The sequence below is a fragment of the Filicampus tigris genome, chromosome 13 (assembly GCF_054856515.1).
Source record: "Filicampus tigris isolate MCC_2025a chromosome 13, RoL_Ftig_1.0, whole genome shotgun sequence".
In the NCBI taxonomy this organism is placed as follows: domain Eukaryota; kingdom Metazoa; phylum Chordata; class Actinopteri; order Syngnathiformes; family Syngnathidae; genus Filicampus; species Filicampus tigris.
The window spans coordinates 3824159-3852088 of NC_141229.1; the positions used below are offsets into that span (position 1 = coordinate 3824159).

Consider the following 27930-nt stretch of genomic DNA (forward strand, 5'->3'; position numbering starts at 1 on the left):
TCTCATTCAATCATTTTATTTTGACCAGTTTTACAAATACATTTTGAAAAATAAATCTTATTAAATAATGTGGTCATGAATTATAAACAAATATTGACCTGAAAATGAGCAAGAATTACAGTGAACCCCGGCATACACAGCACAGCGGATTTGCATATTAACGGAGTTTTAAAAAAAATTCCCCAGGTTTTATATGTAGGGGGATCCCCCTTGCCCCCGCCACACCCATTTTTTGTGGACAACGCAGGTTTAATGTTTATCAGCGTTTTTTTGGGAAGATTTTTGGGGAGATTTTCGTGTTATCCGATGCATTTCAACGGCTTTAAATTATACGCAGATTTTCGTTAATGGCGGGGCGATCCACGAATAGCGGGGGTCCACTGTATTTCATTCTTAACACAAATCACGTCGTTTACAAACGACCTGGCTCATCCGTCTGTTTTACAACAAAAGTGATCCCACACCCGGCCGGCCACTCCACAGCGCACATTTGAGCGGAACAAAACATAATCCTTCATTTACAAGAACATGTACATAAATGTAGAGAAAAGAGGCCCCCGCTAACTCGTTAACTGAGGCTTAGAAGTGGAGTCAAAGTGCCTTTTACAGGTAGGGCCCCCAGCCCACATACATCAGACAGAGCAGCTTGTCGTCCGTGGCCTCCTGAATCAGGTAGTGCACTTGGCCCTCGATGGACAGAGGCAATCCCAGGACTTTGTTGCGGCTCTTGATCACGCCCTGGAGACGCTGCTCGATGTCGCACACGTGCGTTTTGGCCTGCCGGGCCAAGGAGACGAGTGAGTGGAACATTGTGGGGGCGATTGATTGGGATTTTTTTTTTTTTAATTTAGATTAATGGGCATACTGATACTTGGCAGTATAAACATCATTATTTGTTTTATGTTGAAGAAAGAAGAAAAAAGATGGCAAAAAAATAATAATGTTTGAACAGCATTATCTTTGTCTGATGTTGTAATGTGTAAAAAGAAAAAAAAAAAAAAAAAAAAAAACGAAAACAAATTGGTCAAGCTATTATCAGGCGACGAAATGAGCCGGCCGATGAATCTGTCGGGCCCAAGTTAAGAGAACGTAGAAAGTTTTGGTTTGCAAACCTTTTCGTTGACGATCTCTCCGGTTTCGTTGGCCTGGGTTTTGCAGAGTCCTTTGCCTTGTTTGCTCCACTCCACCAGGGGGTCGTGAAGGAAGGTCTTCAGGACACTGGCAAAGAGGTTATTCAAAAAAAATAATAAAATTTTAAAAAATAATCGTTTTTTTGTTTTTGTTTTTTTTTTTATGTTACCCCTGTAACGCATTCATGAGGATAGAAATTTATATTTTTATCAATGCATTTTTATTAAACCGTGTGTATGGTAAGTACGTATTGTATTGGCACACTTTTGAGGAATTAATAGGAGTGGAGAATCTTTGTCCTATAATTTTTTACAAAGTCCTCCAAATGCTATATTACATTTTTTAAAATGTTTTTTTTAAACCTATTTGTTGCAATTTCCATATATTCGTATTCTTAGAAGAAAAAAAATCACATTTTGTAAAACAGGTAAACACTTGACAATTTTATTCTATATTTAAACATTTCTAAAATTATTAGTACATTTACAAATATTTTCTATTTAAAAAAATATATTGGTAAATACTTTTAATAAATACTTGTTTACATGTTTTAAATTAAGTTTGGAAGCATATCCATAATAAGATATAGTAGTAGGCTACAGTGTTTTGATTTATTTACATATATATACACAAATATATTGCTTTGCGTTATGAGCTTTTGTGGGTTGAATATATTTGACCTCTTCCTAACAGTTCCTGAGATCAGATTTACGTCTACAACGGCACAGCGAATGCTAATATGGCCCACGGGCCGCAGGTTGCCCGGGCCGGCATCAATTTGACATTACGGGTACCTCATGAGCGGCTCCCTCTGGTCCCTCATCAGCCTCAGCGTGACTTCGCAGGCCTGCCTGAAGAGACCCTCGATACCCATGGGCCCCATGGCGTGAACCATGTTCTGGGTCAGACGGAACGGGACCACCTCGGGGACGTCGAACGTCTCGCCCTGGACGGGAGAGGGACCGTTTAAGTGTGACCGTCACGGCGACTGAAAGTAATAATTAGGGCAAGACAGCAGGTGTCATAAACAAGCACACCTTATTAAAAAGGCAGTTGAAGTCCACATGCACACACTCCCCCGTGAATGAGTCAAAGAGGATGTTCTCGCCGTGGCGGTCCCCCAGGCCTAGGATGTAGCCCACCATGGACATGACGGCCGTCGAGCGGCAGTATGCCGAGCGGCTGTTGTACCTGCAGATGCAAAAGCAGAAGCAAAAAAAAAACATTCATGGATTTTACAAATTGATTAGAATGTTTTTGTCATGATGATTGCACAAAAACGTGTTTTCCAGGAAAAAAAAGGGAGTTGGCTCCCCTTCAAAAAAAATAAAAAAATTGAAAAACAAAAATAACAGCTATGCTTGTTTTGATAATGTCATTGAAATTGTGTTTTTCTATAAGCAAAGGGTGGGGGGGAATGACTAAATAATGTGTAGTAAAGGTAATGACATTTGGGTAGAATGTTTTTTTTCTCTTTATCTGATGCATCAATTAATTGAAAAAAATATCGACAGATTAAATGGTGATAAAATAACCGTTAGTGAGCAGCTCTAAAACGGGAAAATGGGCAGCGAATCGATGTGATCGGTTATCGGCCGATTTCATTCACGGATGACTGGCGTCGGAATCGGCAGCGCAAAACCCTGATCGGAACGCGCCTACATAACTCACAATATACATGAATAATAAAGCCCAAATGTGTACGTAAAAAAAAAATGAAACTACAGCCGTCACTTTCGGTAGACATAGAACGCACGATTCAAGTTAAAATGCAATGATATTTTGCAAAACACAAGGCTGAACTGAAAGTACTTCCTGTTTTCGCTCTTCATTCAAATTCACACTATGACAAAGTAGTCTTCTGCCATCTGGTGGTCAAGAGTCGAATTACACCCAAAATAAACAGGATGCGGAACAAAATAGTCATTAAATATACCCCCAAAAAAATAGAAAAAAAAAATCGCCCGCACGGAACCCGCAATGGAGCGGGCTTTATTGTAATGACTAAAATCGATTCTACAGAATACACCATAATCATTTCATACCACGACGTGGGGTCAGGGAAGGTGCGCAGGAACCACTCGTGGAAGACGGGAGGGTGTCGAACGCACAGCACCTCCTTGTGTATGCGGAGCCTCTCTTCGAAGGGGGTGGTCTTGGGCAGGATCATTTTCTTCAACTCCTTGCCCGACAAGTAGACGCCTGAAACGCCCACGCCGCGGCTCAGTGCCGGCCGGGCATGCGTAGCGGCTGACGCGGTGGGCGCAACGTACCTCTCTCCTTGTACAGCTTGGTGAGGATGTGGCGCAGGCCCGCCGTGTTGCTGACCCACTCGATGATGCCGCACTCCTCGTTGAGAGGGATGACGGCATAGGTGCGGATGTGCAGCTCCCGGCGCCGCGACTCGGCGTCTTTGCGCAAGCACTACGCGCGCACACAAACGCACAGTCCAACATATTATTTAACATCAAAAGTAAATTTGCATGAAATAAAGGCCTCTCCTCAATAAACGCCTCCTCCCTAAGAGACACATGGGGCTCTCTGCAGTTGAGTAGTTTGACGGTCCCTGTACACGCAATGAGGAAGTAATAGCATTCAAAAAAAAAAAAAAAAAAAATGGGCCTCCCCTTATTAACATTGAATAAATAAACACACCTAGCTAAAGTTATATTCCAGAGGGAAAAAAAACTGTAATTAATATTGTTTGATGTTGTTAGAAAATCTGTTTTGTAAACACAAAAAAAAAAAAAAAAAAAAAAAAAAAAAAGATAAGATACAGCTGGTATTAAAGTGCTCTTGCCAGAATTAGAGGAAAAGCGTTTTTCTAAAGGGGGTGGTGCGTATGCGGACCTTGTTAATGAGGCAGTTGAACTCCATGAGCCGGCAGTCTTTCCTCAGGTCGTCTTTGGGCTTGCACATCATGGTGTAGCTGCGCCCGTCCGACCCCTTCAGGCTGATCTTCTTGGGCTTCTGCAAGGAGGCCAAGATCTCCACCTGGGCAAACACGCGCACGTCACCAATCAATAGTCACACAACTTCAATTTCAACAACACAAACATTTTTTTTTCAAGAATATGTTCTATACCGGCCCGCTAGATGAAACAAGGCATTCTGATAAATATTGCGTTTATGTAATCGGAGTTAATAAATCAGTTTTTTGCCATCTCGGGGGGCGGCCATTTTGTCACTTCTGTCGACTGAAAATGACATCACAGACCCTCAGGGCTCAGACAGATGACCTGTTTTCTGAATCTGAGCCGTGATTGGTCGTTGTGAGCAGTTGTGATGTCATTAACAGTCGACAGAAGTGACAAAATGGCCGCCACCAGAGATGGATAAAAACGAGGGGGTTAACACTTATTCCACAAAGGCAATATTTATCAGAATGCCCTGTTTCAACTCGAGGGCTTGCATAGAACATATTCTTGAAAAAAAAAAGTTTGCTTTGACTTCCGTTTTAAGTGATTTATGAAAATACAAGGGGAAAAAAGGAGTGATATATGATGAGGTTTTTTTCAGCCATGTTTTTTTGGGGGGGGGGGTTGTTTTTTTTTCCTCCCAAATAAGCTTTGAAACAAGTTTTTCAGTCGGGGCTGGGCAAATTTAATACTGAATAGAAATACTCAATTATTTGATAGCATTCCGAGGATATTCGATGATTAAAATATTCAAGGCCACACCCCTAGTTGTTAGCGTATGTCAAAAGCCAGTAATGAGGAAAATCAATCCAAATGAAATTTAAATTCAAAGATGAATCATGAATCATGAAACATCCGTATGTCCAAGGCCTTACATGGTCTTCGAAGCCGTCCAGGTAGGCCCAGTGTCCCGGGAAGGCGTCGTGGCCGGTGTTGGCCCCGCCCGTGTAGGGCAGCGTGGGGATGAGCACCGACTGCAGCGGGATGAGGATCTGGCTGAAGGTGGGCTCCTCCACCAGACGCTTCAGATGCTTGAAGTGGACGCTCATGCTCAGCTTGTTGGTGTCGTTATTCACCTAAGAGAAAACAAACCCAAAAAAAAAAAAAGGCCCGGCCGATTGATTCACTCGACTTTGATTTTTTTTCTCAGGACGTTGTTTTTGTAGCGGCTTCGGTACGGCGAGTCAAGGCAGCGCCGTAATATCCTGCGACGATGATTACTCACCAGCTTGTTGCAGAGCTCCACAAGCCTGTCGGTGAGCCTGTTGGCGTCGCTGACAAACTTCTCCAGGGACTGCTTGAGGCTGATGGCTTTCTTCAGGATCTGATTGCAGCGGTTCATGCGGGTGGGATAGGATGACTGAGGACGACGGGGAAAGAACGTCATCAACCTCGTCAGCATGCGGTCAAATACATTGTTCACCAAACTTGGCCTACAAACTTTTATGTTAAATTATTTCTTGTATTGTTTTATTATCCACTTGTGGTATTATGGCCTTTTTGTATGTAAAGTGCTTTGTTACAGCTCTAGCTGTTATGAAATGCGCTATATGAATAAAAATGCATTGTATCTCTGGGGGCGGCCATTTTGTGACTTCTGTCGACTGATGATGACATCACAACTGCTCACCAGGACCAATCACGGCTGACCTGCTTTCTGAATCTGAGCCGCGATCGGTCGTTGTGAGCAGCTGCGATGTCATTTTCAGTCGACAGAAGTCACAAAATGGCCGCCCCAAAGGATGGCTAAAAACGAGTGGATTATTAACACTTATTCCACAAAAGCAATATTTATCAGAATGCCCTGTTTCAACTCGTGGGCTTGCATGGAACATATTCTTGAAAAAAAAAAAAAAAAGTTTGCGTTGACTTCGCTTTTAAAGCCATGTAGCGTACCTTGGACACGGCCGTCATGAGCCACATTGCCTGCTGCGGGTACGCCAGGAAGACTTTGGCCACGATGGTCATGAGGACGGTGAAGACGTCGTCGTTGGAGTGGCACACGCGGGAGATGAGCTGCGAGAAGGCGGTGAGGAACTGGTAGGGAGCCAGGTTGGCGCAGTGCTCGCCCATCATGGCGTTGATCTTGGACAGCTCTTGACGCATCTGCCTGTCGGCCCGGCCAGCTGGGGAAGAAAAAAAAAAAATTGATAGCCTTGATTACTGGCAAAATCGTAAATACTATAACGCGCTCTGATTTAAAAAAAATTCTATTTCCCCATCGCTTGTAGGAATACGGCGTGGACGCACATACCTCTGGTCAAAGGTTTCCAACATGCAACAAGTCAAATCAATCGTCGCTTTTAGAAATTGTCACAAGAGGGCTCGGAAGAGTCACTAAGTTGGCAACACTTGACTTGTGCTTTTGAAAACTAGCTCTTGGCAAATCAATTGATAAAAATCGATGAATCGCTCTGCTGTGAAATATGCAAAACAGCGCGCACATCCATGTGACACTATTGGCCACTCACATTTCTCACACTCGCACACTTTGGCTCCAAAGTCCAGCCAGAGGGAGAGCATACGGGGCATTGCCTGGTAGATGTACTGGTTCCCAAACTGCAGCGCTCTGCATGGTTATAAACAAGATGTCCGCCAAAGATTAAACAACGCGACATCGCATCAGCCTTTAATAGATCATTTGCACTCTCTTACTTTCCAAAATAGGTGACAATGTATCTGATGAGGTTCCCTTGCTTCTCCATCTTGTTGTCGGTCACCATGGGCATGACTTGGTCATAGTACTTGGCCAGGTAGAAGTTGCCGTCCTCCCACTCGGGCAGAAGGTTGGTCACATCCTTTCACGCAAAATGAAAAGGAATCATCAAAAAAAAAAAAAAAGCGACGCTAAAGCAGGGCGGCCTCTTGCGCCTGTACTGGCAACCTTGTACGTCTTCATGACGGCGTTGGACTCAAAGTTGGCCGTCTCCTCCATGAAGCGGCCCACCAGCAGCATGGCTCGGCCTTTGGTCCGCAGGTCGTGCGGGTCCGCCGGGGGCTCCTCGTCAGGGAAGCACTGGGCCACGCCCTTCTGCAGCACGATCAGCGCCTGGTGGACGTCGCCCTGACCGCCCGGCGAAAACACACGCAGAAAAATGTGCTTTTTCACAACTTTGTTATTATTATTCTTGCAACCGCCGTGTTTAAGTGGCGGCCATGTTGGTAGGGGCGACTTTCCCATCAAATGCAATGCATGCACATTAGGGATGTAACGATTGACCCAAGCCCCGATTCGATTTTCAGTTCCCGATTTTCGATTCGATTCGATTTTTTAAAAATGGCTACCATGCTTGTCTCTGTGCGCTCGTGTGGTTCTGCAGCCATCCACAAACGCAAGACGCCATGATGTTTGGCGCAAAACCATAATTTGATCTACACATTCGAAATGTGCTATGCATCTGGAATGAAAAAACGTTTCAAGACATCATTTTCCAGATGAATTCAATAAACTCGATTTTTCGATTATTTGAATAGATTAATCGTTTAATCGGGGCGAATCGATTTTAAATCTATTTTCGATTACATCCCTAATGTACATTGAAATTAAGCCGTAACTTGCTCCTTTCTCAACCGATTGCCATGAGGTTTCTTTTTTTTTCTCAACGTCGAAGCGTGTGTTAACAATACGTTCCAATTTGGAAAAAAAAAAAAGCCCCCAAAGATGTTTGTACCTGTAAAAGGTTACTGCCAATTCCCTTGTAGTAATTGTACAGCTTTGTCAACAACCGTATGCAGCACAATGTACCGTGATTATGCCAAAATCTCATTTGTGAAATGCGGGTCACTACGACTCACATGACATTTTTGGGGTAACATCCTACCTTGGACCAAAGCCACTTGGCCTTCTCGGTGAGCAGCTCAGCCAGGTGCGTGTTCTCTGCGTTCAGGAGCGCGTTGAAGGCTGTCTGGTGATGTCCGGCCTTCCTGGCCACCCGGGCGCTCTGGAGCCAGCACTGGCCTACCAGCTTCTGACTCGTAGGCCTTGAAAAGTGAAAGATCGTAAATATCAGAGTGCACGTATTCAACACAGGAAGTAGGAATTTTGGGGGGGGTCCGTTCGCTGTGTGTTTGGATAATTGTAGCCGTGGTTTACGTACATTTGGCTGTGGGGTAATCGAGAGTGTTCTATAAAATTGATTTTGTGATTGTTTGTAAGACAAGTTTGGCAGACTTGGCAGAAGAAATAAGGGTGAGACGTTTATTTATCAGGACACAGCATCTATAGTTTATATAGTTAGCTTGTGCGTCGTTACTTTGACTGCAGGTTCAGCAGGGCACGGCGGAGGGCCAGGATGGGCTCTTTGGCCCGAAAGGATTTCTGGGTCATCTCCAGCCGATCAGACCAATAGGAGGGGAGCTGTCGGAGCCCAGGGGAGGAGCCTCCCTCCTGCCTCTGTAGCTCAGTGAAGGTGTGCTCCAACTCGCTCAGCATGTGTAGCCTGACACCACAGAAACAGTTGTCAGAAAAGGGGGGAAAATACAGCGCAAACACACAATACATAATGCCATAATGAAAACGTGGACAAATTGGAAAAATTGAATATAGGACTTTACAGATGCACTGTGATGTACATGTGATTGAGTTCCTTTTTTTAATTATTATTGTTTTAATAATAGCAATAATTTACTCATTCACTGCCAGACATTTTCAGACCCTCTTTTACCCCAACGGTTGAAAAAATGAAAAAAAAAAACGAAAAAAAAAACAAGTTTCTGAGATTGAATGGCTGGACTGTGGAAAGGCGAATAAATACCGCAATGGCAGTGAATGAGTTAAAGATAAACAATTTTTTTTCTTCATCCAATTTTGAATTAGGCTGTAAAATAAACAATTTTTCGCGGTGAACACTTTCTCAATGCACTGTATGCACATCGGATTTCTTCGTTTTCAAAAAATTGTCATCGTCATTGTGGGGTTGTGTGTGTCAAATTTTGAGGAAAAAAAATATTTAAATCCATATTTACTAAGACTAGAACATAAAATGCAGAAAAATATGAAAACTTTTCCTGATGCAATATACATACATTCATTATTTTTCATTTTTAATAAATTCATAAAAAATGAAAAAGCACAACACTTTTTCATGTCCCGAGAGCGTGTTATGTATTTGAATTGAATCAATTATGGAATAAGCCTGTAACACAGCAAAACGTGAACACTTTCCGGATGCACTATAAAGCAAAGGGGAAAAAAAACGAGGCCAACAGACCTGACAATGTACTCGTATCCTCTTTGGTATGATCCGCACTCGTAGCTGGTGGCCGACAACGGGACCACCTGCTCCTTCCGGACCAGCTTCAGCTTGTCGGAGAAGGCGGCGCCATCTTGATTCTTGGCCGCCAGTAGCAACTGACCCAGTCGTACTCCCCACGTGCTGGACTGGAGGTCTGTCGGCACATTTGGCAGCGAGATGCATTTTTCGCTTACGGTACAGCGACGCATTGACATCCTACACGGCTCATATTAGCTAAAGCAGACGTTGGATAATAATGTGAAAACACACAAATCGTCATGAACAGTCATTTATTTCATTACCCGAACTCAAATAGTCCTCCAGCAGGTCCCATTTGCCCAGCTTCCAGGCAGCCTCCACTCTGTAGGCGTTCAGCTCCGAGGTCCACTGCTGCCTAAACTCCATAAACAAATGCAGTGGTGCTCAGCCTCTGGCTAGCAGATACCACGGCTATCAAGGGCTGCTCGATTTTGAAAAAACAGTACGTAATCACGACTATACAAATGAGCATTTATTTTTGGGTACAAAACTAGAAAATGTTGAAACAAAAAATATAACGACAAATAAATGTAAGTAAGTTCCTTTTGGACCAAATAAAATTGATAACATTTGTTATTATAGAATAAAAAAAAAAAAATAGGTGCAAATGTATAAGTTCAATTATGATTTTCTTGTGTAAACAAACATAGTGCGTTGGGTATAAATGAATATTAATAATTGTTTTTTACGATTATGCCAATTTTGTAAGTTCCTTTTGGACCAAATAAAATTGATAAAATTGGCTGTCATAAAATAAAAAAAATAAAAACAGGTGCAAATGTATAAATTCGAGTATGATTTCCTTGTGTAAACAAACACACGTTGGATATAAATGAATATTAATAATCGTTTTTTTACGATCATGCCAATTTTGTAATCGTGGAAGTGTATTAATCGCAATTAGAATTGAATTTTGATTAATTGCACAGTCCTACGGGTAACCATATACTTTTGGTAGTATGTCAAAGTCATTCGAATATCGACCTGAATACCACCGTAGGACGGGAGAGGGAAGACCTGAACTAGCACAGTCCAAACAGAATAAATATCATAATAGTAATTTAACGATTATCGTCGCTGTCATGTGAAAAACACTTACCGGTATGTCCATTTTTTTTTCATTTTCTTATTTTTACATGAATCGTGTTTCCGCGTTACGGACATCGCATTATCGTGAAAATGAAAAAAAAAAACATTCCAAAATTGGAGATAAGTGTTTTACACAGGACAGCGACGTCACGATTGTAGCCACACCAGACTGCGCAATTGTCCCCGGAATGGCTTTTAGAGCAATTTATGGAAGCCAAAGTACGATTGAAATGTCCTATGCTAAGGTAAAGCACGTACTTGTCTGCCAGGACTCCGTTAACTTGCGTGATGACTGTGGACAACTGGCCCAGGCCCAACCGAGACGTCATGACGCCGTGATAGTGGCCAATCTAGACAGCGTTACACAAGGTAACAATAAGATGAGAATGCGGTGGAGGTTGCGTGTGAATGTTGAAGAGCTGACACTGAACTGAAATGCTGTGGAATTATAATTGTTTGTCTGAAATATAGAATAAGAGTAAGATGGAATGGTTTGAAATCAGTCCAGAAATGTGCAAAGTGGGCGTAAAGATAAAATGCATTTTAATTTGGAAATGTCATTGTGAAAATGTGGGAATTTTGTGTGATAAAAAGTTCCTTAGATGTCTTGAGTTGAAATAGTCAATCGGTAGAAATGTGGAATGAGAAGGCAAACGTAAAATAGCTCTTGATTTGAGCATAGGATTGTGACAAAGTGGGAATTTGGGGAACGTCATTACAAATCTGTAGACGTCTCGAATGAGATGGACATTTAGAAATGGCTCAACAAATATGTAAGGAGGGGGGTAAACATCTGAAATGTCTGCATTGAATTTGGAACGTCATGGAAAATGCGGAATACTGTACTGAAAAATGTATGAATGTGTGGCGTGAGAAAAAAAACTGTTCCCAATACATCCCGAATGAAGCGACTACTTGGAAGTTGGAACGGTTTCAATCAATGGAGAAGAATGTGAAAGGGGGTAGAACTGCAAAAAAAAAAATAATAATTTGGGTGCAGAATAACACACAGTACGTGCTCTTCAGCATTCAAACACAAATGGAAAAAAAAAATGGGCATAATGAATAGAAAAGGCTACCAAAGTGTTTGGGTACCTGGTCGGACTGGAGCTGTATGGCGTGGTCGTAGCAAGCGGTGGCATCCTGCAGCAGGCCGATGCTCTCGTGCTCCAGGATCTGTTCCCGTAGCGACGGCTCCTCCCGCCTCAGGGCGTCCACCCCCCTCAGGCCGTCGGGCTCGTGCATGGCGGCGTATAACGTCTGCGGCGGGAAAGTAGCAGCTAAAATGCTAACTTAAGAGACAGGGGCATGAACTCACTTTCATCGCCGGCCAGCAGCCCGATACGAGCCATCATTCGGCCGATTATTATTATTTTTTATTTTTTTGTTTTAGCTTCGACGTGTGAGTGCTCACTACGCTACCGTATTTTCAATGTTATTTTGTTGCTAGTCGACGTCGAACCGCTGCTTTCAAGTTGCCGCGGTGGTCTCACCTGCAGGAAGGTGAGGTGGTCCTGGATGCTTTCTTTGTCCTCCAGGATGTAGGCCTCAAAGTGCATGAGGGCGCGCGTGTAGGCCTTGGAGCGCAGCGCCGCCTTGGCCATCACATCCTGCGGGATGTTCTTGAGGAAGGCCGCCACACACCCATACTCGCCACTCTCTGCTAAAACAACCCGCCAAATAAATACATTATAAAAAAAATAAATAAAGACAATCAAATAATAACATAGATAGCGCAAAAATATCAAAGATTCACGTGCAATGACGTATACGCTAAAATATGCGCATATATGATTGCACAATGTTTTGTGAAAAATATGGCTGAATGAAACCAAATTTAAAAATCAAAATATCCATTGCAATAATAGCGAGTGCGAGATGTAAAAATGAATAAAAAGAAACGAGATGGTTAGCATTTTGTCATTTGTCTTTAATACAGCCAAATGTATTTTTTACGCATTTTTTCGATAAACGGCAAAATCCTGCGAATAACGTCCACGTGTACATGCACAAGGTCAACTGGAGCAGATTTATCAGCAGGAAAAAAAAGGCACATTCGAGGCACGAAAGGAAAGCTGAGATTGCCTACTTGCGATCGCACGTCGGTTGTTCCGTTCGACGTTTGCTACCCACCGTTGTCGCTGGGCTCGACGTAGAGGATGTGGCGGCTCCACTGGGTGAGGTGAGACAGCATGCTGAACACCGTCTGGGTGCTGAGCTGCCATCGGCTGGAGGCCGTCTCCCGGAGACGCTCCTCGCTCTCCGTCAGCACGGCCAGCATCTCCTCCGTCGCCTGGAGCAAAACACACATACATCGGTGCCTTCAATGTGTCAAGAATTCAACCATTTTTGGTCACACTTCAAGGCCGCGCTCATTATGCTGCGCCTTCTTGTGTTGCGCGCCTTGGCCACCTGGGGGCAGTATAACACAGACATATGGAATATATCCATATGGATGGGTGGATAGACATGTCGCGATTCCTCAGCACAAATATAATTCATCTAAGGGTGACCGCTCACCTCCTCTTTTTCGGCTGGCGTGCAGCCCAGCAGCATGTAGAGCAGCACGTGAGGCAGCAAGTAGATGGTCACCTTGTAGTCGTACTTGATGATGAAACTGCAGCAGGTGAACACCCGTCTGGCCAATTTATGTCGCACCTGAAACAAAGACAAAATAAAAAGCAAATAATTGTCCTATTATTGTAAAATCCGGAGTAAGGTATTAACCCTTTCGTGCGTGAATTATGATTTGATGATATGATTTATAATATAAAGATTTTTTTTTTCCCAGATTAATTCATATAGATAATTATATCTTTTTTTTAATATACTTCTCATACATCATATCACTACATCATATAGTTTAATCATCATATATATGATATAAAAATGTATCTACAAATGGTTTGAAAACCAACAACAAACATGTTTTCCTTCTTCCATTTTCTAAACTGCATTTATGAGTTGACTCGACTCCATCTCGAGTTAAGGGATACTTAAATCATATGATAAACTCCAATTATGAATTAGAAGAGTGCAAATCATTTCCTTTTTTTTCTCCGCGTTCTCTCGACGAAGACATGCCAGTCCATCAACCTCTGGCGATTACCAAATCAACATTGTCTACGTGTGGCCTCACTTTGCTGATGAGATAAACTGCCCAGGTGGCGGCCCAGTCGGAGAATTTGCCGCCCCGCTTGCTGAGGTAGACGGGCTTCTTCAGGTCGGACCAGTCGGCCTCCTTCTGGCTGCTCTTGTACCTGCAATTTTCATGGAAATATTGAATCGATGACTTCACTGCTGCATTTAGTGCAAGTTAGTGATAGTGAGTACTAAGGCATCCTTGCGTACAAATTTGGGTTACATCACCATATAGAAACGGAAGCCAAAGTGAGGATCCCCTCCAGTACCTGCTATTGAGGTGAGGCTCCAATATTTCCTTGACGTGCTCCGGGAATCTCCTCCACAGTCGGCGTCCGGGCGAATCCAGCCGACCCTCGCGGCACTCGAAGATGGCCAGCAGCTCCTACGGAAACCGATCCATGGGAATTCAGCTAGTTTTGGTTAGATTTATAAACTTAACCTGTAGTTTTAGTTTACTTCAAATTATTTTTGTTTTACGTTTTTTTTTGGTGTTAAAGCGGAAGTCAACCCAAACATATTTTTTTTTAAGAATATGTTCCCAGAAATCCCACTAGTTGAAACACGGCATTCTGATAAATATTGCGTTTGTGGAATAAGAGTTAATCCGCTAGTTTTTAGCCATCTCTGGGGGCGGCCATTTTGTCTTCTGTCGACTGAAAATGACATGACAACTGCTCGCAACGACCAATTACGGCTGACCTGTTTTCTGAATCTGAGCCGTGATTGGTCGTGGTGAGGAGTTTTGATGTCATTTTCATTCGACAGAAGTGACAAAATGGCCGCCCCCAGCGATAGCTAAAAACGAGTGGATTAACACTTATTCTACAAACGCAATATTTATCAGAATGCCCTGTTTCAAGTAGTGGGCTTGCATAGTACATATTCTTGAAAAAAAAAATGTTCGCGTTGACTTCCACTTTAACAACTTTTTTTTTCAGTTTTAGTTATTTTGTTCGTTTTCATGAACTTTTATAACCTCGTCGCACGTACTTTTGTGTTCGCGCGTGCTTCGGGCGTACCTGGATGGCGTAAGCAGCAGAGTCCTGCGCTCGGACGTTGTCGGCGTAAGCCAGAAAAGCTCGGGTCAGTTCGGTCAGCAGTTCGTAAGCGAAGTTGGGGTCGTCCACGCCTCTCTGATTAAAACACCAAAAGTCACATTATAATGCGAAGTTAGAGTTTTTTTTTTTTTTTTTTTGCTTTAATTTTGCCAACTCTTCAAATAATCATCAAGTACAAGTACCTCAAACCCAAATGACCACTTTCCCGTGCAACTTCGGGCATGGGTCCTTGAGACATTTTGTTGCGTACTGTCACGATAGACACGTCTACCCAATTTCATGTTGATCAGTGGAAAAAACTTTTTTTTTTTTTTTTTTTTTAGACATACCACAAAGGTGTTGCGGTCACCGTGGATGTGCGACGGCGACAGGTCCAGGCGACCCGGGTCCACGGCGCCCAGCTCGCCGAGGCACTCGCCGCACAAGAGGCGGGCTTCGGGCGAAGAGTCCTGGCAGCCCTTGAGCAGCACCGACACCAGGCTGGAGATGACCGGCTCCACAGACTCACTGGCGCACACTTGACTCGACAGCCACTCCTGGGGTCCACAAAACCCCAACAGTTTTATAAATATAATTTGAGTTTAACCTTTGATAATTTTAGTATTTGTTTTTTTCCATATATGGAATATTTGGCAAGTGCAAGATTAAAAAAAAAAAAAAAAAAAAAATTTTTAAGTAAAGTGAGTCACTCGGGAGGTTCTCTTTTTTTTTTTTTTTTTTTTTTTTTTTTTTTATAAATGGCTTACGTTGAAAGATTTACATGACCAAAAACGGTTTCCTAGCCACCCTTAACACAAGTCAACAAGGAAGAATCCCTTTTCTGCCCATGTCTTTGTGGGTCACCTGGTTGCTGTGCATCATGTCTCTGAGGCTGGTCAGCGCATGGATGCGGACGTCGACATTCTCGTGCTGGACGGCTCTCATGGAAAGCTGCAGCGCGGACGCCAGGTCGCTGTTGCTGGCTGTCAACTACGCAAATGAACAAATATACAGTTGAGTGTGACTACGCTTGGCTCCACTGGTGTCCAGTAGCAAGAAAAAGAAAGTGAAGCCTTTGGATTGGGTCATAAAATGTGATCGGATCTTCAGTGCAGTGCGGTTGTACTGAACGTTTGACTAAAAGAACATTTGCATTTAATCTATAACAGCCGTTTGTTTTTACGCTTTGAGGTTCTTTTTTTTTCATTTGCAATACATTTGATTGAAATCATTATTCAAGCGCAGTGCCAATGTTCAAACTGTGCCTCGTGTTACATTGGCTTACAATTATAGACTTTTTAGGAATAAAACCTCTGTCTTCAGGTCATTCCAAAGTAGCGCTGCAGCTACTGAATCTTTTTTTCGAGTCAAGTATTCCATTTATGATCTCATCGATTATTCGAGTAGTCATCTAAAAAAAGATTTTAAATCATTTCGTCCACTTCAAATCACTATCCTCGTGCTCTACTGTAGCATCTGTGACTTTACTGGAAGTGTCCATCACGTTTATAGGTGGGCCCTGGCCTGGTGAGTGACGTGGGCGTCAGCGAATGAGAGTGTAGCATCGGCTTGCTGCTAACTGGCTAAGTCATTAGCCTGTCTGCGTGTCGAGTCACTCGGCGTGAGTTGTGGTGTGTTCTGCCTCTAATTCATATCTGTATTGTTGTAAGCGTTAAGGGACCCAAAAAAAAAAAGAAGCTGTGAAGTTACGAAACTAAAAGCTTCCAAAAATTGGAATTGGCCTTCAAAAATTCATAATGGGGCCCTAGTGTGAACCTTTGTACTCGCAGATTTTCGCTATTCGCGGCACCCCGATTAGCATTGTCAAATGGACCTTTTTGTAGTTCTGCAGCACAGTGTGGATGTCTTTGAGCTCAGGATGGTCCGGCAGGAAGTAAATCTCATGCAGGTAGTCGTTGACTTCTTCCCTGTGTGAGACATGGCATTAAAATAAAACACCTGTTGATGGACTGTACATGCGAGTTAATGCTACTTTAAAGGCTAACCTGTTGTCCAGTATGAGGAAGCGAATGATGGCGGCGGTCTCTTTGGGCTGCAGGGGGATGAGCGGCAGGAGCGCCACGATCACGTGACTCAGCACGGGGCCCAGATGCGCCGGCTCCACGCTCCTCACGAAGCACTCCCATGTTCTGTAGGCAAAGGCCGAAAGCATCCAAAACATAGTCATGTCATTTTATCAGATGAAGAGAGAATGGAGCGGTACATTGTTGAATGAATGTCTAGTTAGTCAGATAGTTATCGTATTTTAGTAATGAACAGCTACTATTTATTTTATTTGTTATCCAATTTAGTATTTTTGTCTAATAGTTTGTTTTAGCCTTTTATACTTTTGATGAATATTTTTTCTTTTTCATATTACAAAGTAGATTATTTTGACAAAGGTTTGCGGATTTTTATTCCTAATTGGGTTTGGTACATATTTTGTAAATGTTCGAGTAATACTTTTAAAATCATTTTCCATTTATTTTTGTACTACAGTATTTCTAAAATGTGTGTAATGTTGTAGTGGTGTTTAAATATTTGTGTAATATTTTAAGTAATATTTAGTAGGTTTTTTTGTGTAATATTTTTTTCTGAGTAATATTTTTGGAGTAATGTTTTCTAGGTTTTTCTAAAGCTAAATTTTGAATTTTAGTCTAATATTTTCTCATTTCTGTACTATAATAAAAATGTTAGTGTATTATTTTTTTAAATAATCGAATTATTTTTGAAATACTTTTTCCAAATACACAACTGTTTTCTATTATTTTTAAATTCTACAATTTTTTCCAAATCTTAGTTTTTTGTGTGATATTGTTATTTCTAAAGGTGTTTTTCGCCCAACATTTTATTTGGCATCGAATACTGTATTTTGTGTTGCAGTATGTGTACATATATGTCCAATATTTTTTATTATCGAGCATTTTTTTGTGGTGAGCATTAGTCGATGACTTTTATGTTTTCTCATATTTTTCAGTTTTAATATGTTTTCAAACATTTCTTTTGGAAAATGTAGGGATTCTGTTTAATTGTAATCTTTAAATATTTATTTAATATTTCTGACTAATATTTTGTATTTTTCTCATACTTTCAAATTAATTTCTTTTTTTTTTTTTTTAATTGAATATTTTCATTTTCCCTTCCTATTTTTGTCTGATATTTTTTTACTTCTATATTATAATAAAAAATAGTGTATACTTTTTAGTTAATGGAGCAACAAACACAAACAGTTTAATTTAGGGAGACATAGTCTGCATTTCAATGCAGTTGGCAACTTGTGTGTCAAGTGAGAGCTCCAAAGTGTGGGTAAGGTCAGGTACTGACTGGCAGCAGAGCAGAGGAAAGTCTTCTCGGTATAGGAGGCCGGTGCGCAGGGTGGTCATCATCTTCACCCGCACTGAGCTGATGTGTTTGGAGCCCATCAGTCGCATCAGTGACATCACGCCGGTCAGCGCCTCCAACACAGGAAACGCACACTTACTCTTAATGGTTCAATTCAACACAGTGGTATCGTCAAGTTTGACTTTTTTAATCTAGTATTTTTGAACCGTTTTTGTTCATATTTATTAATATTACCAGTAATATATGTTTTGGGGACTGTTTTTTTCCCCTGATATTCATGCATTTTCCCCCTAGTATTTTTCAATATTTAGCTCACCAGCTTCTTCCTGTCCTTTTCTCCCGCACTGGAACTGAGCAATTGCATGTTGAAGAAGGCAAGAATTCCCAGTAGCTTTGGTTGCAAATAGTCCACCTGTGTGGAGAGAATAAGCTATATGATACGGAAATAAAAACAAAACAAAAAAAAAATTCTGGTACCATTTGCTCTGAGGTGGTGATGTCGCGGGGACCCTGGTAAGGGTCATCGTTGGACGCGAAGGAAGCCAGGATGGCCAGACCGTTGAAGACCTGCTGGTAGTGCTCGCCCAAGCGCAGCAGCAGCTCGTTGTGAAGGCCTTGAAAGTCTTGGCGCATAAGTGAGCCCAGTTCTATCTCGGTCTCGCTCTGAACAATATGGTCACAATGATTAATCAAATGCAATTCAATGAAAACAGCAAGTGCCCCAAAATTGAAACCTGTGGAATACCATATGACAAAAATTAGTTATATTTTACTTCCTTATTTTATTTTTTTCCCTACTATGTGTATATTTTCCCTATATAAGTCTTTTATTTGTATATTTTTCCACTATTTTTCTCTCGTGGTTTTGTATTTTTCCGCGATTAAAGGAAAAATATTTACTTTTTCTCTTTTTTAAAAGTATTTTCCATCATTGTTTTTTGCCACTCTTTTTTTGGGCATTTTTTTCTCATTTTCTCATGTATTGTTTGTGTCACCTTTTGTATATTGTATATATACTATTATATTATATATATCAATAGTGGATTAGTCAACATATAGGCCTCCCCATCTGTTTTATCTTAGATTTTTTTTAATCTAATTTTCCCCCCATTTAATATTGTAGTCTAGAATTTGGTATTATTTTCTAATATTTGTATTTTTTTAATTCAATATGTTTGCATTTTGTCTAATATGGCCAATTTTGTTGTGTGTTAATTGTGTATTATTCATCTCACACATTTGTTTGTTATATGTGTGTATAGTGCAATAATCAAACAAAATGTTATTATATTATATATTATGTGTAATATATGTAATAATATACGCATTAGTGGGTTCAATTTCGAACTGACTAACTAGGATGGAATGGTGTGGTTCCCTACCTGCAGGTAGTGGAAGGCCCTCTCCAGCTCCGCTTTGGTGCAGGAGCAGACCAGGTGGCTGAAGATGTACTTGAAGTTGTTGATCAGGATCTCCCGCCTGTTGGCCTTCAGCTCATTGGCCAGTGAGCGGATGAGGGCGGAGCCTGTGGCGCTGGACTTGGCGGCCAAGTAGGGCAAGAGCACCTGCAGCGTCCGCTGAATAGCACGGGATATGAAGAACGCATCTTGGAATAATATTTATCAACAACGCTTTCTCTTTCAACTGCTGCTTGAAATGTCAGTGCAGTTTTCTGTTGGAGAGTGGCCTCCGTGTACGTACAGAGAGGAAGAGGTGGAGGTCTGGGAAGTTGAAGGCGTGCGCGATTTGAGCCATAATGTCAAGCGCCAGCTCTCGTTGATGGGCTGAGTCGCGGCTCTGGTGCGGCATGCTGCGCAGGGCCGACGAGTGACGCGAGTGCAGCGACTCCACCAGGAACTAAAACAAAACATACAAACACGCTCACGTGAATTGAAGCGCCGGACAGGACTAACTGACATCCCCCTTTTGTACATGACCTTCACCCACGTCTCGCTTACCTGACAAATGGGGTTCTTATGCTGACTGAAGAGCGTTTGCAGCTCGATTCCTTTGGCGGCCGCCAGCGATCTGATCTGAGTGTAGGCGCCCACAGACACGGGCGACGACTTGGACAGCAAACAGTGGAGCAGGTGCAGCAGGGAGAAGGACACCAAGCTGCCTTGAGAAGCTCTGGAGCGGCGAGATCGGAAGGTGAATCGACAAAAACTACAATAGACATCACCAGAGTTTGGGGAAAACACAACATTGGGTTCAGTCTTTTTTATCTAAAACAAAACTCAAAGGTAGCATCCAAAAGTTTTGAAATCACACAGCACCTTTGACTAGCGCGACCCCTCTCCTCAACCTCTAAAAAAAAATAATGGGACATTTTATCTCCATAGATGCTTCTCAAAGGTCTATGAAGTAGCATGCGGTGTGCCACAAGGTTCAATTTTAGGTCCCTAATCGTTGGCGTTCTGCCTCGTATGTTTCCTTACCTGCCGATCTCTCCGGTGGTGAGGATGAGAGTGTGGCGCAGATCGTTGTCATTGTTGGTTTTGGCGTTGTTGAAAGCCTCTTTGACCCGAACAGTCAGCAGCTGGGAATGCACACGCACAAGGATGATGACATGTAGACATTTTCCTCAAAGCAGCAACATCCGTCGTCTGAAGCACTCACTTCGCTCACAGGGCCGTCATCAGAGGAGGGGTCCATCAGCAGGAAGCGCACCGATTGGCTGAAGCCAATTCTGACACCCGGGTCGGAATCTTCTATGAGCCCGATGAGAGCGGACAGAAGCTCCTGGGAGTCGTCGCTGCCATCAGCCAGACGGACATGTTGGCAGAGGTGAGGCAGCGCTTGCAGAAATGCTGTCGGGGAACAAAGACGCACTCAAAGGGTTTTGAACAGTGCACTACGGTGCATCGGGTACGTATTCACGACACTTGTGAAGTGACAGCCTTATTCCAAAATAAAAGAAATGAATTTTTGCCCTCGAAATTCTCCATACAAGACCCATAATGTCAACATGACAAAGGTTTTTAAAAATAAAACACTACATACGTTAGAAAAAAATTATATATATATATATATTTTATTTTTTTTTCCTAATATGAATATATATATATATATATATATATATATATATATATATATTTTTTTTTTTTTTTTAGACATCACCAGAGTTTTTTTTTTTTTTAGTAAAAACAAAGTGTGAACATGGAATCAATTCACATCACTTGGATAATGGATCAAGGCTTTGGTACAATACCTTGTTTAACGCTACTTGAGGCCTGTGGTCCGAGCAGAGGCAGAAAAGGTTTGACAAAGGACGGCGTCAGGGATGGGGGCGCGCCGTCGGGGTGTTCTGCCGCCAGGCAGAGGCCGAGGCTCACGAGCTTTTCCGGACGATCGGCGTCGGCGCTAAGCAGCGACAGCCCCGAATGGACGCAGCTCAGATGGCCCACGATCCTGGCCAGCTCCCTGAGCACATTCTCCGAGCCGTCATCCAGCCGGGGACTGCAGATAGGCACACAACATTTTGTAAAACTCAAGTTATTATATACTTTTATTTATGTATGTACAATACATTTTAAGCTAAACACCCGCTCCAACATCCTCACAAAGCTGGTGTACCCGCGTCCAAAGGCATTGTAACCACTTAGCTAACTAGCTAGCTTAAGTTCGCAAACTTGTAGCCACACACCACTTCAAACTGTCTCTTAGAGTTGGCGCACCCACTATCCTGTGCACACACCCTCCCAAAAATGTGAAAAAGTAACACCCTCCCCCGTGAACAAACCCCTTAAAAAATTGTCAAAATTAAAATTAGGTTAATAGGCTTATCCGCAATTTTTTAAACTACGCAGCTCTGTACATACATGCCAAAATTCGGACAGAATTGGCAAACCACACTTTCGAAATCCTCGCCTTGCAATGCAATGACGAATCACGCCTTCATAAACGTACTATAATGCGGCGGTGGTGATGGGGTTGCGACGGGACACTTCCAGATGGTGAAGAAGAAGCGGGAAGGCCCGGACCGCCGCCTCTTTCGGGGCCTCGTCCTGACCTCGAAGAGCCGCTGAGAAGACAAACGCACGCCAGGCCACGCACACTCCGCCACGCAGACGCGCCAACAGAGAGATACACTGCGTCTGAACCTCGCTCGCTGACAAAACACAAACACGAGAGATGAATAGGAAGAATGACAATTGCAAAGTCATTAGTAGAAGGCAAGTCTTGCAACTTCCTCCGAGAGATCTTTTTTTTTTTTTTTTACATTTTGAATAAACCTCCAAAATGTTTATAAAACACTTTTTACGACCCACACCCCCTACAATATCCCAGTCGAGTTGGCACAATCCCTCTCCACTTCACATATCCTCAGAAAAAAAAGATAAAATTGATGAATCAACAATTATTTTAATAATCAAGTAATCGTTTAGAGAACGTTTAACTTAAAATTGTCCTCATCCTCTGAATTTCCGCCACTCACCAGTATATTCTCTGATTTCTGTAGTCCTCCATGAAATCAGCTGATTATCTTTCATCAAAAATTACACTGCTAACATTTGCTTCTACTTTGGAAATCAATCATCAGCATTTTTGCCTAAATTCTGACAAGCCAGTAATCGAATCACAATCAATTTATGTTTGCGTATTTTCTGCACTGTAAATTTGAAATAATGTAGTGTTTTGGAATAAAGGGATGAAATAGAAGAAGAAAAAATACTCATCCAAAAATAAAAGACGGATTAATCAATTATTAAAATCATCAGTTGCAGCCATAGAAAAGCAATTTTTTAAATTTTTTTTATCCATATTAGAGAGCTCCCTGTTCCATGTTATTTATTTTGTGGTATACTCACAGAAACAAAAGTGAAGCCGCTGCGCCAAGGTGAGGACCCAGGAGGGGAACAGCGAATTTTCGTAGGCCGAGGTCAACTTGTGAGCCGACACCCAGGGGAGCGTCAGGAGCGCACACGCACGCCGCTGGAGAACATCCTCATCTTGGCTGCGCGCTGTGTAGCAAAACAAAAACAAACAAAAAAAAAACCAGACTTCATAAGGTAAACTTGGGTATTGTATTTTTTCACATTTTTTGGGAGGGTGTGTGCAGGGGGGAGTGGGTGCCCCAACTCTGTCAGGATGGATCAAATTTTTTTACTAGGGCCCGACTGATGGATTTTTTTAGGCCAACACCGATTCTGATGAATGGCAGAATAAAATTCTGATCATCAATTAATCGTTTGATTCATTAAAAAAATTTGGTGCGGGTGTTGAAATGTCATTATCTTTGTCTTATGTTGTAAAGTGTTAGTGTAAAAAAAAATAAAAATAAAATAAAAAATCTGCAAAAACAGGTTGATTTCTTTTATTTTTTTGCCATTTTTTAATGATTTTAATACAGCCAATATCAGACTATTTAATTAGTCAGACAATAATTTATTGCAAATTATTTTGCGCCTCACTGCATTCGATAAGAATGCTGTCATGGCAATGCTTACCGGTCAGATAGAGCACACAGTCAAGGACTCTCACAGTGATCTGGACAGCGGACTCGTAGTAGTTCTGATTGGAGATGGGTTCGGCCCCGCCCTCTAGCACTGATTGACAGCTCTTCAACGTCCTACCCAAAATCTCAGAGGACACCCAAAGGAGATGAGGCTGCCTGAGAAATTGGAAGAATGCAAGTAATGCTTACAGTGGACATATCATGGAAAATTATAATAATATAAGTGCTGCATCTGTCAGTGAAAATACAGCATAATATAATTATGTTTTTTTTCCCCCCCCTGAATATTGCAATTTTATGCGCGATTCTTTTTTTCAAGGTCCACGCGGGTGTGTTTGCGCGGCACCTGGTGGGCGAGGAGCAAACGGCGGCCAGTCGGAGGATGAGCGTGACGCCACGAAGTGCGGCGAGCCTTTGGCCGCTCTCGGGTTCGCCGGCGTCCGAGCTGAGGAGCGCCAAGAGGTCCTCCAAGCGGCGGCTGAGCACGGCCCAGACCTCGCCGTCATCACGCACGCCCACTTTGCTGCGACGCGCAAACCTCACCGTCAATTTCTGAAGGCTTCGTTAAATGTGCAGTTTTTTTCGCCAACTCACGCGCACGGCGCCGATTTCTGTTTGCCATGGGCCGCTTTGCAGACTTTCTTGGTCGGCGGGGGCTCGCACTCGGATTGCCGCGCCAGCACGGCAAGCTCGGCTTTGAGCGCGGCTTTCAGGAAGCCCTCGGCGCACTGATGCACGCACGAGATATGCAAGTGAAAAGGAGGAATAAAAGCAAAAAAAACAAAATAAAGTGCAGAAACATAATGTATTCAATAGATATACATTATAAGTAATTATATATGTATAGCAATATAAATTCTTAAATATTGTTGTTGTCCAGTGAAAACCTTATGACCATTTTTTTTAATTTTGACAAAAAAGACAAAATTGGACATACAGGTTTTTCACAGCACAGCCATGATATGCATCATACTGTATACTGTCATTACTGCGAATATGTAGTATAATTACATATGCCTCGTAAATCTTCAAAAAAAACATGCATCAAGTTACTAAAACGAATATCAGACTAAGAAAAACGAAAAATAAATACAAATATTTAAAAATATGCACACTTTAGGACATACAAGCCTTGGCGGAGGTAAAAGCAATCACAAAAAACGACAAATACCGTACTTGAGCTTGAGCTTGAGTTCCCACGGTGCGCGCCAGCGTTCCGCAGACCTCCACCACTCGCCTCATCTGCAGCACAGCGACGTTCTCGTAGCCGGCGGCGACCGACAGCGCCCAGTCCAAAGCGTGACACACGGACTGGGTTACCTCCGTCCCCAAGGGGGCGCCGGGCTGCAGGGTTCCTACACGTAGCAGATTATCGAAATGTCATACTTTTTTCAGAAAAAAAAAAAAAAAATCTGCGAACAAGTTAATGCGCCACTGCCGAACTGCGGGTACGCAGGGGTCCACTAGACTCACAGGTATATATTCTTTATCCTCAGTGAAGATTGACTAACATTACTGCAGCTGACCAGGTTTATACAAAATGTCTATATCTGTATCATACTGACCCCAGGTGGTCAAGGTGCGCACACCCAAAGGAGCAGCACATTGTCCATTAAAATGAAGCCAAAAAAGAAGAGAAATAAGTGCCAAATCATTAGTGTATATTTTTTTATAAAATACAATGTTAGGGAGTGGAATTGTCATAACACTGTTTCATTGGTTGCCACGGCAACAAAATCTAATCTCCATTTAATTTTATTACTTTGTGTACAGTGGACCCCCGCATACTTGCAGTTTGGCACACTCAGATTCATTTGCAATATTTTTATTATATTTTATTTATTATGCCAACCTCCATTTTTTGCGGAAAACGCCAACATTTTGTCAACAGTTTTTTGGGTGAACATTTTTGTTTTTGTTTCGATGCATTTATAACGGGTGCAAATTATCCACAGGTTTTTGCTAGCTGCAATTTTTTTGTTTACTATTTCAAAACTTTTGTCAGAAAAAAATGATTGTCAGATATTGATTTCTTGGAATATTCACAAATACGTTAAAATACATAAGATTTCTCATTAAGAATACATAAAAAAAATATTTTTCACTCTTGACAGGTTGGAACAGAGTCATGGCAATTAGATTCATTTCAATGGAGAAAGATGATTGGATATGTTATGAGTTCCAAGCATGTCACGGTTACGGAACAAATTAATCTTGTATCTCAAGGCATCACTGTACTACACATTGACCCCAAAATATCATTAAAAGTCCATTTACAACATTACTCAACAAACTAATTCACAAATTTCATTCGAAAAAGAAGGCACTGAAAGTATGAGGATGCGAACGTTTGTGCCTGTTAGCTAGACATTGGCCCCCTCTTGAGGCATATTAGAGTATTACATAGAGAACAAAAAAGTCATAAATAAGTTTGTTTTTTAGCATACAATGAAGGATAGGCTCCCAAAGATTGAGCTATTTCATATTTTGTGCAATGAATTACTACAAAAAAAAAAAAGAAAAAGATAAAAGGAATTCCATACTTGTGTTGGACCCCTGGGCCTCCGCATGGGTGCAGACGCACTCAAACACTTGTGCCAGGTACGTGTCCTCCAGGCGGGTGCCACTGGGAAACACGCACCGAGTCAGAGTGAGCAGCTCCCCTTCGTACCCGCCAGCGTGCGTCTTCAGCACGTGGAGGAAGGCGGTGAAGAACTGGTGTCCCAGCGCCTCCGGGAAGCCCCCCACCTCCAGTAGGCGCCTCAGCGTCACCATGGCGACCGTCCTCAGCCGGGCGTTACCGTGGGACAGGATGGCGCAGGCCGTCTCCCAGGCCATTCTCATGTCGCGCGGGGAGATGGCACCCCGGACGACGTCGGTGACGACGTACAGAGTCACCGCGGCGAGTGACTCCAACGCCGCCGGGGAGGCGAGAACGAGGGGCGGGGGGGTGAGGTCGGCGCACGGCGGGGGTACGGCGAAGGAGTGCAGGGCGGCGGGCCAAAGGCTGGCTGAGCGGGAGGTGACGTGGGCGCGTAGGATGCCGCCCAGGTCGGCCGCCAGGAGGATGAGGTCGCGGGCCAGCCGGGCGAAGATGAAGGGGGCCCGGACGAGGAGGGAGTGCAGCAGGGAGCAGAGGGCGCCGCGCGCCTGCCCGTGGATTGCGCCGCAGTCCGGGGCGGCGGCCACGCGCAGCAGATGCAGCGACACCCACTTGCTGAATTCTGGAGGTAAGGGAGACGAGCGAAGGCCATAAGATGCTTCTCATAACGTTATAGGGCTGCGACCAAGGATTATTTTAATAATCGATTCATCTGTCAAAATGGGTGCTTGACTCCTCAATTACATCCATTTCCATGTCCACATTCATTTTGAGACCTGTCTTACCAGTGCAGCTTTGCGTGGCATCCGGGTAGTCTGCGGGCTGGCAGGCAGGGTTGGAAAACATGAGCGACGACGACTTGATGATGTGCTGCACGAAGTCCAGCAGCATGACGCAGGCGGGCTCCGAGGTGGACTTCTTATTGAGCCCGAGAGACGCTGAAGGGAATGACACAGCCTTTGTGAGCAGCAGAACAAGTGGAGAGTGACTCGGCTATAGCATGCCGAAAGAATGCATAACCTGCTCATTGAATACAGTAATTGATTGTTGTGATGTTCCCTAGTCAACATAGTACGTGCCGTGGTTGTCCTGACGTTTTTCAAAATCTTTCATTTAAAATCTTTTCATTTTATACAATAATTTTTTTCGTTAATTTATCAATTTGTATATGTTAAATTACTTGTGCTGTCTTGGATGTTCCTTAATTGTTTCATATCACATTTATCTGGATTATTTTTTTCTTAAATTCTTGTATTAATCAAAACCCAGCACTATTTCATAAAACATGAAAAATATCCAATTGAGCACACGTTCATAAATCTAAAATATTTTTCCCGAGGAAGTCTACCCTTTGTGACGCCATAATCCGGCGCCAAGTAAAAACAAAACATTGTTTTTTGTAAGACTTTGTAGACACGACCAATCGATAGTGTTTGAAAATAATGTTTGTTTCCTTTTTTTTCGACTTACCTGCATCTACGTCAGTCAGGATCCTGTCGATGAACTGACACAGGATCTGTCGAGGTTTCTTTACAGCTTTGTCGTATTCTCCCGGGCTGGCGCTAACAAACATGAACAGTGTATATTGTATTTAAATCCTGTTTGGAGAACATTTAGTATGGCGAATGTACATGTTGCGAGTGTGCTCAGGTTAGCTTAGCCCCTTAGCCATAGCCAGCCGGAGTTACCTGGCAAGCTCATGAAGAGCCGGGATCATGGCAGACATCTCCAGCCCCTCCATGGTCAACATTGTCAATTCCTTGTGTCTTTTAATTCAAGTATAAATTGTTTTATTGTAGAACTAACAAGAGTTCGAACAGGCACATCAGTCAAAAGTTTCGCTCCATTTTGACGTAGTGGTTGTTGGTACGGCAACAACCGAGGGCCGAAAAGGACGCAGAAACGCGATACTTGTTGCTACGTCTAAACGGGAAAT

At 42.7% G+C, this 27930-nt stretch overlaps 1 protein-coding gene across 2 annotated transcripts; it reads right to left on the reverse strand.

The window, feature by feature from the left end:
- On the reverse strand, positions 1-27884 carry atr (ATR checkpoint kinase). 2 transcript variants are annotated; one of them, XM_086049508.1, is made up of 48 exons: positions 27683-27884; positions 27465-27556; positions 26780-26932; positions 25936-26616; positions 24569-24747; positions 23987-24120; positions 23739-23915; positions 23385-23548; positions 22746-22898; positions 21844-22045; positions 21146-21393; positions 20554-20744; positions 20373-20473; positions 19893-20064; positions 19636-19791; positions 19317-19511; positions 18412-18597; positions 18251-18346; positions 17917-18047; positions 16599-16742; positions 16427-16520; positions 15457-15582; positions 14943-15149; positions 14575-14688; positions 13822-13937; positions 13551-13671; positions 12932-13069; positions 12545-12704; positions 11905-12071; positions 11507-11671; positions 10670-10761; positions 9586-9677; positions 9260-9437; positions 8303-8488; positions 7871-8030; positions 6934-7113; positions 6705-6847; positions 6521-6618; positions 5946-6175; positions 5275-5409; positions 4925-5125; positions 3982-4125; positions 3405-3555; positions 3177-3333; positions 2169-2322; positions 1926-2077; positions 1113-1218; positions 1-777 (listed from the first exon to the last, which is right to left on the reverse strand). In XM_086049508.1, the coding sequence occupies exons 1-48, from the start codon at positions 27742-27744 to the stop codon at positions 604-606; spliced, it is 7758 nt and encodes a 2585-aa protein (XP_085905634.1). In that variant the 5' UTR covers positions 27745-27884; the 3' UTR covers positions 1-603. The 2 variants fall into 2 exon arrangements, with proteins under 2 accessions (XP_085905634.1, XP_085905633.1); XM_086049507.1 differs by having other exon boundaries at positions 11905-12074.
- Positions 27885-27930: the final 46 nt, after the last annotated feature.